The sequence below is a fragment of the Siniperca chuatsi genome, linkage group LG21 (assembly GCF_020085105.1).
Source record: "Siniperca chuatsi isolate FFG_IHB_CAS linkage group LG21, ASM2008510v1, whole genome shotgun sequence".
Lineage (NCBI taxonomy): Eukaryota > Metazoa > Chordata > Actinopteri > Centrarchiformes > Sinipercidae > Siniperca > Siniperca chuatsi.
The window spans coordinates 17574817-17594090 of record NC_058062.1 but is presented as its reverse complement, the minus strand read 5'-3'; the positions used below and the strand labels follow the sequence as shown (position 1 = coordinate 17594090).

Here is a 19274-nt window from a genome sequence, read left to right as displayed (position 1 = left end):
TCTGTTTTCAGTTTAGAATTCCCTATTTATTGATATTTATTCATACTTCTATTACTGCTATTACTATAAGCGACACTTAACTTGACAGTACTCATTATTGCACTATTACTTATTACTTATATTATTACATTGTATTATACCGTACATACTTATCAACCTCTAAGTCCACTTTGGTACTTACACTTATTTTAGCTTTAATACTTTATATCCACTTGTACTTAATTTATCTTACCTGTATTATAGCGTATTATATTTTGGTTTGCTTAGTACTTCTATTCCTTCTATTCTCAAGTGTGCATCGACGTGACAGAGAGCAGCTGTAACAAAAGAGCTTCCCCTCGGGGATCAATAAAGTATTTCTGATTCTGATGAAATGAAAGTAAAGGCATGAGCAACAGGGCCCACAAAAGCATTGTTCAGAGGTGGGTATTTTATATCAGAGACAGACAGAGATCACTTTAAAACTGAGCGCTGGGATCGATTTACTGCATGTGGCAGTGTTGTGCAAACACAAGCTTGATAGATAATCTGTACTTAGCTAAAAAATGACAAATGGTTTCACTCTGCCAGCCTAAACATTTTCATTTGGGGAGTTGTTAGGTTCAGGGGGATGGAGCTGGGAGCAGGTTAGTGTAACAGAGGTTCTCACTTTGCCTAATGATGTAGCAACATCCATAGATCTCTGCAAAGTCTTTTCCAAACAGCTGGATCAGTAACCTGAAAAGTTCAAGCCCCTCTCCCCATCCCTCTATATACCCAGCTCAGTGCTCTGGGATCAAACCCAAACAGCCTGATTGCTGCCTTTCTCCTCAGGTGACAAAAACAGGGCGATGTGACATCAGTTAGAAACCACTATATTTATTGTTGAAATCAGCCAACCATCCCACTCTGCTGTTGTTGGACAGGAAATACAGCGCTGTGCCAACACAGCCAGGAGGAAGTCTGCTTTCATTCCCCATTCCTTAGACCGCCCCTCTCTCCCTCGCCAATACTTCACATCTCAACAAAATGTCCTCTCAACAATTTGCTTAATAGTTGGAGGTTTAGTGAAAAAAATGGCTCTTCTGCACTATACAGCGCCTACATCTCCAGTGGCAGTGTGGAATGCCTCATGCTTTATTTCCCAGATTAACAACTTCACCCCTCATCAAGCGCAGTGTAAACATGGCTCTTGGAGAACCACAGTGCACGCCCCGCCCCTAACAGTTTGTTTTTTCCCCCCGCCCCCTCGTACGTTTGGCAGTGTAAGCCTTTAACTAGGCACAGCGAGTCCACAGAGATGAAGCTCCTACATGGTTCACTGCACTGCACTCTTCCGAACCCCTCAGCAACCATTCAGCTCCACGAGCCCCATACTGCAGGTTGTAATTAATTAATGTTTCCAGTTGGAGCACCCCCTGCGAAGGCAGGGAGGCTGAGGTTTGCATTAGGAGGCTTTTGGGACTGCAGTGTTATGAAATATACCATCAGTCTACCTGTCATAAAAAAGTTTGATAAAGCTGACAGTAACATTCAGATATTTTATTTCTTTCTAACTTTATTCAGTCTATCACCCTTAATGTAGAGTAGAGTAATAAAACACTGTGCGCAGCCTCTTAAAGGAGTAGTTTGACATTTTGGAAAAATCGGCTTATTCGCGTTCTTGCCGAGAGTTAGATGTTCAGATCGATATCACTCTCATGTCTGTACAGTAAATATGAAGCTACAGCCAGGAGACAGTTAGCGTAGCTTAGCAGAAAGACAGGAAACAGCAGGAAACAGCTAGTCTGGGTCTGTCCAAAGGAAACTGAATCCACATACCAGCCCTTCTAAAGCTCACTAATTACCACGTAATATCTTTTATTATTAATCAAAAACCACAGTGTAAAAATGACACATTGCATTTTTATGTGCCAGACTGTTTCTTGGCCAGGATCAGTATGCTAACCTAAGCTAAACGGCTGCTGGCTGTAGCCATATAGAAAGCCAAAGTCATGGCGTCACGTCCTGGCTAACCTCTGTTCCGCTAGCTTCTGTAACTCTGCAATCTCTCATTCAGCATTTCTTTCATGAAAAAATGTAACATTTTCCTGGGGTTCTCTTTCAATGTTCTAAGACAAATCGGCATCTGCTACAGCACTTGCTATTATAAGTTTGTGATTTAACAACGATTACTTTGTTAGCATGCAAGAGAACTACAGCTCCCATGAAAATTTATCAGCGTGGCAGCACATGTACTTGAGTCATCATATACTTGGTTTCCTCCACATCCATAAATGTCACCAACACTCTCGTCTATTGTCATTTTCCCAACTTCCTAGCTGTAATTTGTGCTGTCTAAAAACGTGTACACCGTTCAGTCCTCTCAGTCCTACTGTTATTACAGACATGTCTGAGCTAGCTGTGACATTTAACCCGTGAGGGTCTAGGGCTTATGGGAAATGGTGTTAGTTAAAGGCTGTTTAAAAAGTATTTCTGAAAATGTCAAACAATTGCTTTAATAAAGAGGCACAGCACAGACTGCGACTTAATAATGTTGAATTTTATGTATTCAGTTTTATTGTTCTGGTCCCACCCTGAAATATTATTTGTAAAAGCCTTAGAAGTTGACACCCACAGTATAAACATGCCTGAGCAAACAGAGAGTTTATTTTTCAGATTTTTATTTCACTGATTTTTGGTAGATAAAAACTGTAGCAGCCAAAAGAAAACTTTGTTGGTAGAAATGGTTTGACTGACTGAAATCTTCTCTCTATGATGTCATTGCTATTTTTTTTATCGTAAGCTGCGTTACGTGATGATTATTTTATTGCATTTGTTATTTCCATTAAACAGCCCTCCCCCATTTTTATGTAAACAACACGTGTTGAATTCTCAGAGGAAATGAACTGGATCCCTAAAAATGTCATCGTTTGATTTTATTTCAGCAAATACGCTTGGAAGAAGCTTGACACAAATCAAGTAGAACAAAAACAAAGAAGTTAGAGCTTTTTAAAAAAAAGATTTAATAAGCATGTTGTTATGTTCATGAAGCTCCATAAATTCCAACTAAAAGCAACTCCAACCTCTACTGGACCACTTCAAGCAAATTTCAAATGACTCTGCTGGTACATATAACACATGCAGGGCTAATAGGAAGGCTGGGCTTCCACTTCAAACACTGGCTTTATGGTAAACGTTTGCCAAAGCTCACACACACACACAGAACCAATTTCTCACATTTAACTTGCGATCCCCCCAACTAACAGCTTAAACAGAATTTGAAGTGCATTCCACTCTATTAATGGGAAACATTATTCAGGCACTATTTGCAAAGAACTCTTTGCCAAAAAGCTTTACATTGGAAACTCAATCTGAAGAGCACACAGTCTGTCTGATCACAACGCTGCCGAGGGCACAAAGCCTGCTCTCGAGAAGCTCAAAGACACATGCACTCCTAAGCAAGCACACACATGCATAACATACACATTTTTACACACAGTAGACCGATACTGTGCGTTCAGAGTGAAATACTATAATTGATCAAGTTATTTACTCTTCTGCTTGCCTTCCAGAGCAGACCTAATGAAGAATCCTACGGTCATTATGGGTGGAGAGAAGCAGTGTAATTTGATTGAGGTTTTATGCTGGTGTAAGGCCCAGTTCCCCATCTGTGATGGTCTGGAAGGAAAACATTGCCTGCTCTAATGTGAATGATTTCTCATTAGGTTTTAGTGCTAAGATTACTTTTTATTGTATGGAATATGTAGAGTCAGCAGCAGAGGACGGGGCCAGACATACTGTAGTCATTTAAACGCTGATATTTGTTTCGTAATGGCACAGGCTTTGTAATCCACTCGTGTTCTCATTTTTCAAATCACAAGTTGTTTACTTGGGTACAGTCTAGCTTGATGTTCTTGTGCTTTTTTTTTTCCTTCTCTCCTTTCCCTCCATAGCATGTGATTGCCATCCAGTTGGAGCAGCAGGGAAGACGTGTAACCAGACAACAGGCCAATGCCCCTGCAAGGACGGAGTGACAGGAATCACCTGTAACCGCTGTGCCAAGGGCTACCAGCAGAGCCGCTCTCCCATCGCCCCCTGCATCAGTAAGGCCGATTTCTACCACCTTTAGATTGGATCCTGAGAATGTTAATCCATGTTAACCGCACAAGCAACAACCTCTTATAGGGCATCTGGTACAACTTTCTTAATGAGGGATACTTTATAGTTTATAAATAGTTAATTGACAGATGTATTAATGGTTAATTATTCATATATACTTTATCGATCAGTAATAATAAGCCTTTCATAAGAAAACTTTTGGGTTGCTGAATTGTGAAAAAAAAAATCCCTTTTGCTGGTGTATATCCTTCTGTTTGACTTGCACTTTGCCTCATTATGCTTTAAGACTGATGTAACTACATTTATTAACACCTTATTATCGTGTACGACTGCAAGCGTGATGACCTCACATAAAGGGAGAAAATCATGACACCCTATTAGTGACTTAATCATCTTCTAACAAGCCATTAGGTCTGCCGTAATAAATGTTTGTTTTGTGAGAAAAAGGTTGTGGGTTCCTCACTTTCTAATATGTCATCACGATTAATTAAGTGCTAGGTATTCAAGATTCAAGGGGATTTTTGACAACCTGATAACCCAAAAGTTGTTCTTTTTAATGGATAATTACTGATCTATAAAGCATTAAAAAAATTATGTATTAACTAGTAATAAAACTAACTTAGGCTCGTTATAAATTATAAAATTCAGCTACTGCTGAAAGCTACAAAGTTATTTTAAACTTGATCAAGCTCAGTTGCTCATGCTCAGACATACTTAAGGACCAGTCACACCAGAAAGTGGTACAGCAAAATGAATCTGCACGTCTTTATGAAATATTTGGTTCTATAAATTTGGTGACGTAGGGATTACTCGCAGGGCTAGTTAGTGAACTACTGTAGCTGGGATCTAACCACTAGTTGGTCACAATCGCTCCCGGACCTCTACTGTTCTGTTTACTTCTCCCTGCCGTTTTGTTAACCATTTTTTTTTTCAATAAAAAGTTACTGAAGATGAAAAATAAAGCTCTCGGCGCTAAAGAGCTTGCTAATGGTCAGTTAGCAAACTTGTTTAGCACAACGTTAGTTTAGCTTGCTCGCTAACGGGACAATAAGTTCACATACAAAAGACATTGTACCAGTCTAAACAGTCTGCAACCCATTCCTTTTTTGTGGAGCAGTTAAACTCTGACAGAGGAGGTTAAATAAAAGTTGATGGTGACGCACAGCTAATAAGCTATGATAGCTTCCTCCAAGTTGGACACTCCAGCTCACCATTCCATCAGAGGTAAACTCTGTCAAGACAGCTCACTATTGGTCAACGGTGGAAATTCAAGGGTCACAGTTCACTATAGTTGAGCTTGAAGCAAGAAACTAATGTGGATCCACTAGAATTAATTAATTACAAATGTTTTTATTGCTGGTGTGTACCTTTAGCCAAGTTGGTTTAGCCAAATCCCGCAGTCCAAGCTCTGATACCTAGACTCCATTAGAGATCGCAAAGTACCTCGGGACAGGACGTGTTTGTTATGCATTAATTCATTGCTCACACTCATATTGTGTTATTTCTAAGATATTCTGGCTGTCCAGAACCAGTCTGAATAAACAGACCATTAGAGCTCACCTAACATGGCCTTGTGTGCCTTCAACACCGTTAACAGTCCGTCTCACAATAAATCCCTACAATGAGTCCAAGGGAATGATGGCTGATATGTTTATTGGCTGTATCTGCTGCCTGCAGATTCCAGGCCCTCGGCAATAAACGCCAACGCCTCACAGAAAAAGAGATGGGTCCCTAGTAGCTGCTTTAGCTAGGAGCATCAAGTAGCTGGCTGGCATGAACAGATAAGATAACACTGATGTCTGGGAGGACATGTACACACTAACAATTGTCCACTATGTTACTGGGGTTGACGTTTCTGATAAAGTTATGTGTGGAAATTGGACATGGTCTCTGTGGACAATCAGAGTGATATGTTTGGCCAGAATCCACAACGATCATTTAAACCTGTGAACCTGCTGGAATAGGATTTCTTTAATTTTGTTGGGAAGGTAACAAATGTGGTGTAAAGGTTGGAGGAAACGGGGTACTTGAAGAGCATTATATATTTGGTTTCTCGTATATTTTTTGAGATAATGTCTTTTTGGTTTTAATAGTATGATATCAAATTTTTGTGATATCGAACTCCCTGACAGATCCGACTTTAACAAGACCGGCGGCCTTGGCTCTCTTTACCGACAACATACCACAATCAGGAGTGAGCGGAACATTAATAGGAAACTCACAGTCTTGATACACATTTTTCAGCACATCTGTGTGTGAGAATCAGCTTTCATTAACAAGACATCCCATTAAATCCACCCCTTAGTGTAATTCATATATGCTCTGAGGTTTTTCACTTGGGGTAAAATTCTGCTCTTAGGAGAATAACCAGGAAATTGAGCTACATATTTTCCCTCATCACATAAATTTTATTCTGTGTGCATTGCAATATGATTACAATGTAAAATCTGTTTCTATTCCTCTTTTTGTCACAGAGATCCCAGTTGCATCTCCGACAGCAACTTATAGCAGCTACGAGGAGCCGTCAGGTGAGTAACACAGTACATATTCTGCTGATTTTAGAACAATAAATCAACACAAAACATCTCTTGGATTAAACTCATATTTCAATGGTACGTTCTGTTTTCAATTTAGTGGTATTGCTCTTTTAATGTATTTCATCACATATTTTTTAATCACTGTGCAACTAAACTGATCCTTCATACACGTAGTTATATGTGCATTTCTAGCACAGGCATGGTTTTCCATCCAATTTATAGTCTCACTCCTCAGTCAGTGAGGTCTGACCGCCGCTGATGTAAACTCCAGATATTTTGCCAGTGCTCCCTGTGGCCTCGTTGTCTGTATTCCCAGCCTCCCCAGCAGCCTCCCCAGGGTTTCAGCCCTAATCTGATTACATGCTTCATTTGCACCAGTTTGTATTTCAATCAAGGCTTGCTGCGCCGACAGTGAAGCCCTGCCCGACCCTATTGTTCATGTGCTCTGACAAGGGTCTCCATGTTGGACTGCTAACATTATATGATGTGAAACAAAAATAGTTTTAGTAGTTTTAGTTTTATTTCAATTTCTGTAGCTTTCCTTTAATGGCTGATTAGAATGACTATTCATAAATGTAATTAGCCAGGAGCAAACAAACCTGTTGCCTTAGCTGTTTAGGTGTTTATTAAATTAGACTATATCAATTAGTTTTTACCATGATACAGGTTTGGTTGAATAGGCTGAGTCACATCATCGATCAGTGTCTGATGAGAGTGGCGCCACTGACTTCATTGAGCTTTGTTGTGAGTCCCACTTCCTACTATAGTGGCTGCTGAGGCTGTGGAGAGTTTGGATTCCTGTCAGAAACTCCACAGTGTCACCACCCTCCAAATTAGGAGCAGTGCGGTCCCCAGGGACCCCGCAGAATGAACGTGGCACTGCTGCAGAGACACACAAAGGGGGCGTTTGTCCTCGCAGCAGGAGATTGGACCTTAATGAGAGCTGTGGGTGTAATGGCCCAGTGCGGCGATTGCGCTAAGGGGCTAATGGGCAACGTCAGCTATCAAAGGGAAGTATGATAAAGGCCTCCAGGGGCCAGCAGGAGATAAAGAGCACTTCATTTTTCATGGAAATCAGGCATGCTCGATATGGACTCGTCAAATTCATTTACTTTGGGATTTCCTCTTTTCTTATTTCTCCCGCCACCCCAGAAAGTAGCCAGGCATTCCACCAGAAATGCTTTCTCCACATACATGAATTCGATCCTCATCCCACAACCCAAACCGCTCTTTTTTTTTTGAGAGGGAGGAGAGGGGCGTTTTTTTCTTCCTCAATCATTACCCAGGCAACCTCATTCACACAGAGTATAATGGGGAAGAAAGGGGAAGACTGGACAGAGGGCTGGAAGAAATAATGAAGTTTGTCCATATTCAGGCAAGCTGAAAGGTCCCCTCTCTCTCTCAACTGCCCCCCTTCTTTCTCTTCAAACTGCCCAGCCCAGCTTTCCCACCCCCCCAGAAAAGAGCACAAGGCTTATTGCTCTGGGAGAGGCAGAGTGGGAGGGGGGCAACACTCAGAGATGATCTGGTTCCAATTTGTGTCAGTCAGTGGAAAGTAGAGGGAACAAATGATTTCAATTTTCAGTTTGGCCTCTGGTCCCACCACCAGCTCCCTCATTACAAAAGGTACCTGGCACAGTGACAATGCGACAGCAGTGGCCATCGATAAAGCCCTTTGGCAAGCTAACCCAGGTGCACATACACTGGTGTAAAAGGGATACCGCTGAGACATTAATCATAAGTCTGTGAGCTCCTTTCTCTGGGGGGCCACAGAACATTTAGCCTCAGCCAGTGTTAGTGTATTAATTTTCTTGCCTCATGTGGCTAAGATGCTGCTAAGGGTCCCTTCTAATTTTTGGTAGGTCACTAACTAAATTTCCCCTTCGTGACCTTCTTTCGTGCAGGGGTGACCTCTGTAGCCCTCAGAGCTCACACAATGCATGCCAGGACACTGACGAGGGAGCAGGCTGGAGTGAAAAAGTTGGAAGGAGGATAGTAGGAGTGTGTTGACAGACACAGGAGGATCTGTGTAAGCTATAATCCGTTTCACAGTGGCACTTTGAAGGCATCTTGGAGACCCTAGAGGCACAAATAGTGTGACGCAAGAGACCACATTTAAAGTCCATCCAGCTGGAGCCTGGCCTGATGATGCTGAAACACAATTTTTATAGGAGGCATTTTATAGATTGCAGGATGAAATTTGCTATATAACTTTGACTCTTTCTTTCCCTCTCACCTCTTTTCTCTAGATTGCGAATCTCACTGTAAAGCTTCCAAGGGAAAGATGAAGATCACCATGAAGAAATACTGTAAAAAAGACTACGGTGAGTGAGTCCAATATGCAGGAATGTGTGCTGCCAGACGTCAGCCAGCAGTCAAGAGGTCAGATGTCTCAATTAATCAGATCCCAAGCAAAGCCAATCCACACCCTGGTGCTGCTCTCCGTGTTGCTGTGATGGCTTACTTTCACAGCCTGAGGCAATGTCCACTAATACGGATTCATCTGAAAACATATCCTTTCTTTCTGTTGTGGGCTTCCATACACACTAAACTGACAGTTCCCATCCCTGAAAACGAAGGTTTTCACAAACGTTTTTCTAGAGTGGATAATTTTTTAAAGTCTGGCAGGGGAAAACTGAACTTTTCAAGACATATGACAGTCTGCCAACATTCTGCCACTTGCAATTCCTCTTTTTGTATGCTGATACAGCTGATTTGATCACACAGTAAAGGTGTTTTCATTGACATATCTCTCTTTTTCTGTTGTCATGAGTATAAAATAGAGATTCAATTGAGGGTCTTTATGCAAATGTCCAGAAATTATTGTTAGCATGGGTCAGCAGGTAGCATTTACCGTCAATCAAATCACTATTAAATGCTTGTACGGTCATACAACAATAGAAATATATTGTAAAGATAGGCGAGTCAAAACACCTGCATTGTTTGATCAGCTACTGCGAAACGCAGATCACAGTTCGCTTCCGTTTTGGCAGAAGCGACAGAACGGAGCCCAACCCACCTGGGACCAAACAGAGAATCCTGGCATATTTGTTAAAATGGTGTATAGATGTTCATGGTAAAGAGTGTGGTTGTTTGCTAACTTAAAGTAAAGGAAAAAAATTATTTACCGAGTACTACAGTATAATGTTTTGCGAATTTATGGCCTGAAAGTCCAAGTGTAGATAGAACATGGTTTGACATGTAAACATTGTCAAAATTAGTGCTGACCAGGCCTTTCTCAAAGGAATAGTTTGACATTTTGGGAAATACGCTTATTCGCTTCCTTGCAGAGAGTTAGATGAGAAGATCGATACCACTCTCATATCTGTCAGGTAAATATGTAGCTAGTTAACTTAGCTTAGCATAAAGACTGTAAACAGGGGGATATAGCTAGCCTGGCTCTAACCAAAGGTAACACACTGCACGTACCAGCACATCTAAAGCTCAGTAATTAACACGTTATATTGTGTTTGTTTAATAAGTACAAAAGCCGAAGTGTGAAAATGTCAATTCACCGATTTACGGGGGTCATGTGGTATTTCTTTTTCTAGTCTTCTTCCAAGACTATTTCTTGGCCAGGCGCAGTTACTTGGTCTCCGCTGCCGGTTGCCTGGCAACTGCTCCTGGCCAAGAAATATAACGAGATATAACGTGTCAACTAGCGAGCTTTAGAGGTGCAGAAAGGGGGATTTTGTTACTTTTGGACAGAGCCAGACTAGCTGTTTTCTCTTGTGTCCAGTCTTTGTGCTAAGCTAATTGACTACTGGCTCCAGCTCCAGATGAGAGTGGCATCAATCTTCTCATCTAACTCTCGGCAAAAGAGCAAAAAGGCATATTTCCTCAAATGTCAAACTATTCCTTTAACTGAGTACAGGGGAGCGACACCAGTTGGGTTACTTTAAAATGGTGCTGGCAACTCACACAAATTAAATATAAACAAGCTGAATACTTCCTGAAGGTCGTTTTCAAAACTAACCTGTGTTAGTAGAGTTAGACTGTGTAAATGCTAACCGTGTGTAGTCTTTCCCTCGAGGATTGCCTCAGATATGTTGTTTATCCTTTGGCAGCTGTAGAATACTTTTTAATACTATTTTTTCACGGCACTATCCCACTGTGTAGCTCTACTTTCACTCACATGGCAAATTATCCACTCCGCTCTTTGGATTTTCTGCACCATTAATCACCGCAATATAATGGTTTATCTGTTATCAGTGGGATCCACATCTGTCAACCACAGAGACAAAAAAAACACAACCTTGGAGGCAGATCCAATGCACACAGATATAGTCTCCCCTCAGCCAGGTTTTTGCAAATATTGTATCCACTAAACACACAGTAAGAGTGTGCTTCTGGAAATAAAACCTCCATTTTTCTTTGTTAAAATCATAAGTCTGCATTACATAATTCAGACCTGTATCATTCGTGACTGTAAGAGTGTCTCCCTGTTGTTGACCAGCATATCATTCAGATTTCAATGGACAGTTTTTGTGCATTATCCACTTGTAGTAATGGTTCATCACTATTAGCGCTGCTAGAACTCTTTCAGCTCCCCTAGTGTTCATTTCTTTCAGAGATGACTAACTTGTATCCCGTTCAAAATCATCACAGCTGAAACGTCATCTCTGTATACTTTAAACAGCATCCAAGTGAAAATTGGCCAAATATATTTTATTCCCCCTTACAGCTGAGTAGACAGTAATTCAGGCCATTTGTTGCATTTTGCTAGGATGCCAAATGCAGCCATTATTCATATTTCCACTGATTTAAATCTTAATCATCAGAGCTGAGACACAGGCCCTGCATCTATAAATCAGTCAGGCTGATTCAAGCAAAGCGGGCGGTTCCTGTTGGTTTTCTCTGAAGTTCCTCTAAAAAGTCTGGAAGCAGATGATTGTGCCTAAACCACGCTGAGGCGGTATGGCAGACATCATTGCTTAGCATGCATTCCCTTTGCATCTAATTCATTTCTCAGGCCTGTCGCCTTGCTTTTGTGGGGCTTCAGAGTCTCTTCTCTGTTCTTTGGGGGCCACAACCCCCATGTGTGAGTGGTTGTGAGTGCAGGCCCCCGGGGGGTCACGGGAAGGGGCCCTCTGTTTAAACACAGTTGTGCGCTCTGCCGGCACTGAGCATTCCTCGGGGCACAAACAGGTGGTAAATTAGGCAGACGGTGACGGATTGCCACCCCGGAGAGAAAGAAATATGTTTTGTTTATTCAATTTTTGTTTTTCATCACTGCCGTAGCTACGGAGACAGCGGACACAAAGGGATTATATTCTCGCCTGACACCCTCCTCTGCACACACGCACCCTCCCTCTCCCTGCCACCAGGAGGACAATGAATCAAAGGGCCGCGTGTTTACCAACGCTCCGGGATAGTGCTCAAAGGCAGGGCCTCCCTGGCCACCCCTCTGTGCTCACCCAAGGGTAACAGGTCCCTGATCATTCACTCAGCTGATAACCAGAGGGGACGGGGGCCTCAGTGCTGTAATTAAGCAAGCTCTAATTTCATTAGCCCTTGCTTGTTGGTGGCATGCAGTGTCAAGCCACAGCACACTGCCCAAAGAAGATAAACCTAGTTGGAAGTCTGGCTGTGAGGGAGGCTCAGTTGGCAGCCATTGTGCGAGCGCAGGATCATCTCACACTTATCTCCTCTCTCTCACCATCTGTCTCACCCAACAGTGTCAGCACGCACTATTTTGTAATAGATTGTTTGACCCTGTGCTCTCAGTCTCTCTCTGGTGTCTATTTAGCTCGGACTAAGTGGGTTTGTGTGTGTTTAAATACACTGCACAGACTGAGAACATACTTGAGAAATAAAGAAAAAGAGGCAGACACTGACAGAGAGACTGAGCCTGGATGCTGTAGCCGAGTCTCCTCGGCCAGGAGAGGAGAGCGCTATCTCCGCTGGATTCTCACGCTGTGAAGTTGGATGGGGCTCTGGGAGCAGAACCGGATAGCTCATGAGGTCGGAAACACATCCCGATTCTCCTGGAACTTTTTCTGTGGCTGGGAAGACAAATAGTGGCCCCTCCTCCCTCCCCCCTCACACACCCTTTATGTGTCTGGATGAAGGAGAGGGCTGCAATGAATGGCAGGGCTGTGAGAGCTCGCTCTACTCAGCCCAACAAACCTTCTTTCTTCTGAAATTGTGTGCAATTTGCTCACACCATGCACTGACACACATACTCAAACACCCCACTCCTTCGGTTCTCTTCATTCTTGGCTGCAACAGGGGACGACTGATGAACACAGAAAGTGATCGTGTTCAGCCAGAAAGGCAACGAAAAGGAAAACTCACCTAGGAAGGAAATACATTTTGGATATTAATATTACAAAGGTATTTTGTTAATTGCAAGTGACCCATAGCACAACAAACATCACAGGAATTGTTAAAGCGTTAAATTTGTTATAGACAGAATATAAATAGATATATTTGTTCCATGCACATCCAACTGATTGCTTGAGTGCATCTTGAGTCTTTCCCATCATCTCTTCCAATCTTCTCCAGATTCGATTAATTCTCTCACACACACACACACACACACACTTAAACGTTAATAGCACATTCCTAGCTAAACCCACGGGAGTAAAGCACTTCACTTCAAGCACAGATTAGCTCCATCGCTGTTGAGCTGTTTGCCTCTTGTTGAAGTAATAGTTGCTTCATCTGACGGAGAATCCGTGCAGGGGAGCTTCTGTGAAGGGAGCTTTACTCATTTCCTGGTATGAAAATATCTGTTTCAAGTGGTGTTCCAATAGTTACCAGGTTTAGCTTGATTTAGCCTGAGGTTGTGTTCAGAGTCCAGCTTAATACCTGATAGGCCAATTGGAAAGGATTTGTTTCAGAAGTTATATTGTTAGCAGATGTGCCATTTTTCTATAAAAATCCTCTAATGGACATTCATTTTTGCAAAAAAGAACCCAATATCCACCTCTTCTCCTCAAACTCAGCCTGGCGACCTGAAGGAAAAGCGTTTCTCTGCCCCTCACAGGGAAGTGTGCTTTCTCCTCCAGGAACCTTTGTGTTCGCACAGGGAGTGCTATGGCAACTGTTGCTGTAATAGGGAGTATGCTCCCGAGCACAACAAGGAAAGGTCATAGGTCAGAGATGAAGGGAGGGACCAGTGACACACAGCAAAGTCAGCCATTCCAGGGTCATGTTTATACAGCAGGTTTTATTGGACCTTTTATACAATGTTGTATAAAAGTGTTGGCATCTGTCTGCTGCCTCAGACAAATGCCAACACTTTAAAAAAAGAAGGTGTTATAGTTTGTCAGTGGTACCCCTTCATCAGCACCACATCATGTTCCAAATGTGCTCATTTGAATTTATTTTAAAATGGATGTTAATTAACACTATTAACTATATAATAGTGGACATTTGAAGTTTTAGCTCTTCATCCATTACTTTTAGCTAACTATTTCAACCATTTATCCATTAGTTTTAATTAACTATGTCAACGATTTATCCATTACTTTTATCTATTTTAACCGTTTACCCATTACTTTGAGCTACCTAATTAAACCATTTATCCATTAGTTTTAGCTAACTATGTCAACCACTATCCATTACTTTTAGCTAACTACCGTTTATCCATTACTTTGAGCTAACTAATTAAACCGTTTATCCATCAGCTTTAGGTAACTATTTAGATCTCTGCTCACTTGCTAACTCTCAATTGCAGCATGTGGTGTTCAGGTGTTACAGCTTATTTCAATATGTGGGTATATTTACCCAGGGGTACATACAGTATACCCAGGAATCACTAGTTTATGATATGAATACTTGTTCATGTAGGTGATTTAATCCGGCTTTTCTCTTCTCCTCCACCAGCTGTCCAAGTGCACGTTCTAAAAGGAGACAAGGCAGGCGAATGGTGGAAGTTCACCGTCAACATCATTTCTGTCTACAAACAAGGTGAGAACCGCATCCGCCGCGGGGACCAGCTGCTGTGGGTTCGCGCCAAGGACGTGGCCTGCAAATGCCCAAAGATCAAGCCTGGGAGGAAGTACCTGCTCCTGGGTACAGACGACGATTCCCCCGGGCAGAGCGGCGTGGTGGCGGACAAGGGAAGCCTGCTCATCCCTTGGAAGGACCTGTGGGGCCGCCGACTCAGGAAGTTCCAACAGCGTGACAAGAGGGGAAAGTGCTAAAAGTTGCTGGAGAGGAGAGAAAGAGAGAGCGATTGAGGGAGAGGTGGAGGCAAAATAACGTCTCCACTTGGATGAATGCAAAAAAATAAATAAACTGGAAGAGTACAAGATAGATGGGGGAGTGACTGAGTGCTGCTGCTCTGAGTTGGAGCGAAGAGTTTAGTGTTTTTTAGGAACTTTTGTGAAGGAGCTCATTCTACAGTTGTTCTGTTTCTGTTTGTCTTTCAAGGTTTGTTTTGTTGTGTAATTGCAGAGTTTGCACCTAATGTTACAGATATGTCACATCCTGACTATGTTACCCATGATGCCTCTGGTTTTTTTTTACAGTCCCTTGTTCAGTTGTTTTAAAGAGCAATGCATCTACTGTATCACCCTTTTGTATTTTAAGAGGATCTATTTCCACTGTGCTGCGTAAAACATTATCAAGTTAAATGAAGAGACACTGCGTGGCATTGAGGGACTCCACTCATGTAGGATAAGTTGCTCTTGTAACCTGCCAAACTTTGGATAAACGTTTTCAACAGCTGAAAGTGAAAAATTGTGAAATTATTCATAACTGTGGAAAACACAATAGGTGCCATTTTGTCCGAGAGCTCCCTGCTCATGTGTGAGTGTTACCTCAGTGAAACAACTAGTGTTGTGGGAACAAAATGCCATAATGATCCTCTGCTCAGTTTGTGTAATGATCATACAGTATTTCACATTACAAGCAAGTCTTTGCTCAGCGCTTATTGATATATCAACAGTATGTTGTGGTTGTGATCTCTGCAATGTAAAGTAACCATACGTGCATACGTAGACATTATTTTTAGTAGACGATGCCGTAGCATCAACTATATGTAGAGTAGACATGTCAACCATGCACTTATTTTTACTAGTCAAAAGTTATAGAACATATGAGATATGTTCACATTTTTAGAGTGGCATCCAAAAAGAAAAAAAAAAATCCCATACTGCACCACATGATGCAAAAAAGCTGTATAGTTCAAACCCTGCTTGCCTCACTGATGACTCTTCTGTATGGACTTGTGCTTCTGGTTGACAGTAACAACCCTATTCAGCTTTGTCACAACTGCAGATAAGTCAGAATTTAGTGTTTGTATTCTAATAAAGGACTAAATGTAAGTTGGATGTCCCAAACATTTGCAAGTGAGAGAGCTGATGAAGTGAACCCTCTCACTTCATTAAAAAAAAAAAAAGAGAGAGAGCGCCTATCAAGCAATCCTCATACCACTGACATAATGCATGCTCACTATTTACTGTAGCTGACTGATAGCTAACAATGATTGTGAATTATGTACACATTTAATTTGTATACAATATTCAGTATTGTGGGAAAATAACCTGTGGAGTGATAAAATATCACAGATCTTTATTGTACAGTGCGTGCAGCACGCTGTGTCAAATGTTCGTCACCTCAAAGCGACTTTTTGAGGACTGGATTCCATTATCAAGACTTGGTACTCGACAAAAAGGCATGACCAATTGTCTACATGTTATATAGCTGTATAGTATTACTTTATTTTTTATTTTTTTGTTAAACATTAGCTAGATCTATCTCCATGTGAACTAAACCAGAGTTTTAAATACTAGAGGCAAATAACAAATAAATGTCGGAGAAATGTCTCATGTTTACGTGAGCACCCAGAGGATCACACACTCTCTCACTCACACACACACACACACTGAGAGAGGGACTATGACTCAGTTTACACGTACACAAAATCATACAGTACACTAACACATGCAGGACCACACCCAAATACACACATGTGCGCACACACATAAATATAAGGGTACACCGCAGTACTCTGTGCATCACACTGTAATGTCTTTGAAAATTACAACGCACTCACAAAGCCTCTGCCAACACATCTGTACCGACACACTTCGACTTGTTTTGTAGGCGTTTGCAAAGGTACTCCCTACCAGACTTCTGCTCTCCAGAAATATTATATCTGAATAATTATCAGCTCATGTTTATACATTGGCTTGTAAATGTTGTTTAGCAGTGTCCATTGCAAATGGTTGTGTAATGTCTTGTAATACTAATATATTATGTTTATCACAAATGAATATATTTAATGACACATGAAAAAAAAAATGTGGCTTTTGTGGTTTTTATTTTTGACCTTTTATTTTTTACTTTTTGCATTGAATTGTAGATGGCTGTAATGAAAAGTATTGATAAGTGTTTGGCTATTGAACAGCCTGATAGAACTGAAAATTAATTCATCTGAAATAAAGCTGTGTAAAAAGAAGAAATTCAGGGTGATCCCAGATGATGTGACTTTTCTCCTCCTATAATCAAAAACGGTCATTATTTTCACAACACACCACACGCAGACATCTAAACTACTGTGACTGCATTTACTCCAATACACTTTCGGAGACCGGTACTTTCTACTGAACATGTTTTGTCAGTTCTAATTTTTAGATACTTTGTAGTATAAAATTATGCTTGCAAACCATTAGAAGCCAACAGCATATGAAAAAGTAGTAATTACTCAAATAGAATAAAATAATTACCAACAGGAAAGTGCATAAACATATATTGCAGGACTTTTTCAGCACACTGTAGATTACAGCCCACAAATTACAGTGTAATTAATTAGTATATAAAGGGTATTCAAAGTTCAATGTACATTTATTTGTCATTCTAACACAGGGCTGCACAATGAAATGAAAGTTGTAGCTCCCTTCACGCTACACACAGAACATACTGTATATACAAATGTTTAAAATTAGAATAAAATAAAAATAAAAACAATATATACAGTTACTTATATACATATATTATATAAGATAGTGGTATGGTAATGTGCAAAACCAGCATAACAGAGAGTTCCATGTCATTTATTCATGGTGACGTGCGGAGGATGAGGTGGAGTTGAGGAGTGTCACAGCCCGAGGGAAGAAGCTGCTCTGTAGTCTGGTGGTACGACAGCGGATACTTCTGTATCTGTTGCCAGATGGCAGCGGGGTTAACAGGCTGTGGTTTGGGTGGGTGCTGTCCTTTAGTATCCTTTGGGCTCTGCGCAGGCACCTCACCTGGGTACCAATGATCTTTGGTGCCCATCACCCACTGCAGAGCCCTCCTGTCCTGGGCCGTGCACATCCCATGCCGGTTTGAAATGTTTCCAGTCAGGATGCTTTCTATTGCTCCTCTGAACTTTTGCCTTCTTAAGTTTCCTTAAGAAATACAATACTTTTTGAGTATGTATACTGCATAAGTACAAGGTAAGAAGGCAAGAGGTTAGGGAAAAAGGGGGTAACAAATGTGTGTTTAAGCAGATTAAGAGGGATGAATTACTCTATGTATTATTTTTAAATTACAGAGTACCTATTTGTACTATTATTACTGGATAATAAGGCAAGAAATGTGGAAAAGAAGTTGTTATTGTTGATATTGCAAAACAAATTGTTACGGTACCATTTATTTTAAAATGATATTATATTATTGTCGTTGCAGAGGAACAAAACAATAAAGGGCGTGCCTTTAAAGTGATAGCCATAAAACAGTTCCATTTATGTTTTGAAAATGACGACAAAATACATGAGGAACAGTAATATAGTTTAGGGGTCCAATCCAAAATCCATCTAACAATCAAAACTGATGTCAGAGAGGAATCTAGATCAGCTTTTATGCCGTCATATCATCAGATCAAAACAATGAAGGAGCCAAATACATTTTACTGACTTTACTGAAGATTACTGGACAAAGAATACTGTGGCGAGCTATTCATGAATTTAACAAATGACATGTCAGTTTTCGCTATGCTTTTTACTTTTTCTGAAAAGTAAAGTCATTGTCACCTCATTCCCTCTATAGGTTTTGGTTTTGGCATCCCTTGTACCTATAGGGACATAGTAAGTATTTTATTGACACATATAAGAGCTGTGATCTAAAGCTTTACAACATTTTATCTGCAGAAATGCAAGGAGCAGGAGTGTAAGCGAGCTCAAGGAGCACTTTTACGCACAATGCAACAATAATGTAACACTGTGGAAAGAAGAAAGCTTAACTTTATATAAACTAACATGTCTTTTTGTGAACGCTAAAGAAAAATAATACACCGCTTTTACTTTTAATGGATAATTATCCTGTTGTAATGTTGATATTTACTTAGGTTAAGGATTTGAGAACTTTTTCAACCTCAGAATATATGTGAATTCTCTAAAGGGAAGTTGTCACTGCGACATAAAAAATGTGAAGCCAATAGTTGAGCATTAGAAGTAAATTAATTAAAACATTGGCTGCTGCCAAAGAACTTCAACCATGTCCTGCAGCGCAGATCATCATTTGTGTTGGATCCTGCGCCTCTATAAACTTCACAGACAATAAGGACTGGCTGTGAGATTGCTATAATGCAGGCATATTACTAAAAGGGTGATATCACCAATGTGTCTAATCCAAACCGCAGATGTTATTGTTGTAGCTGGGAGGTTTTGGCATCAGTGGAAACCCTTAACTTATTCCTATGGGAGTTTTACACAAAAACAC

At 41.0% G+C, this 19274-nt stretch overlaps 1 protein-coding gene across 3 annotated transcripts in view; it reads left to right on the top strand.

Moving 5' to 3' along the window:
• Positions 1 to 17039, top strand: part of ntn1b (netrin 1b) — a 44295-nt gene extending 27256 nt beyond the window's left edge. For all 3 annotated transcript variants that reach the window (XM_044182403.1, XM_044182401.1, XM_044182402.1), the window contains exons 4-7: positions 3915 to 4064; positions 6555 to 6608; positions 8867 to 8941; positions 14451 to 17039. In XM_044182403.1, the coding sequence (XP_044038338.1) occupies positions 3915 to 4064; positions 6555 to 6608; positions 8867 to 8941; positions 14451 to 14770 (599 nt within the window). In that variant the 3' untranslated portion in view covers positions 14771 to 17039. The remainder of the gene's footprint in view (positions 1 to 3914; positions 4065 to 6554; positions 6609 to 8866; positions 8942 to 14450) is intronic.
• The last annotated feature ends 2235 nt before the right edge of the window (positions 17040 to 19274 follow it).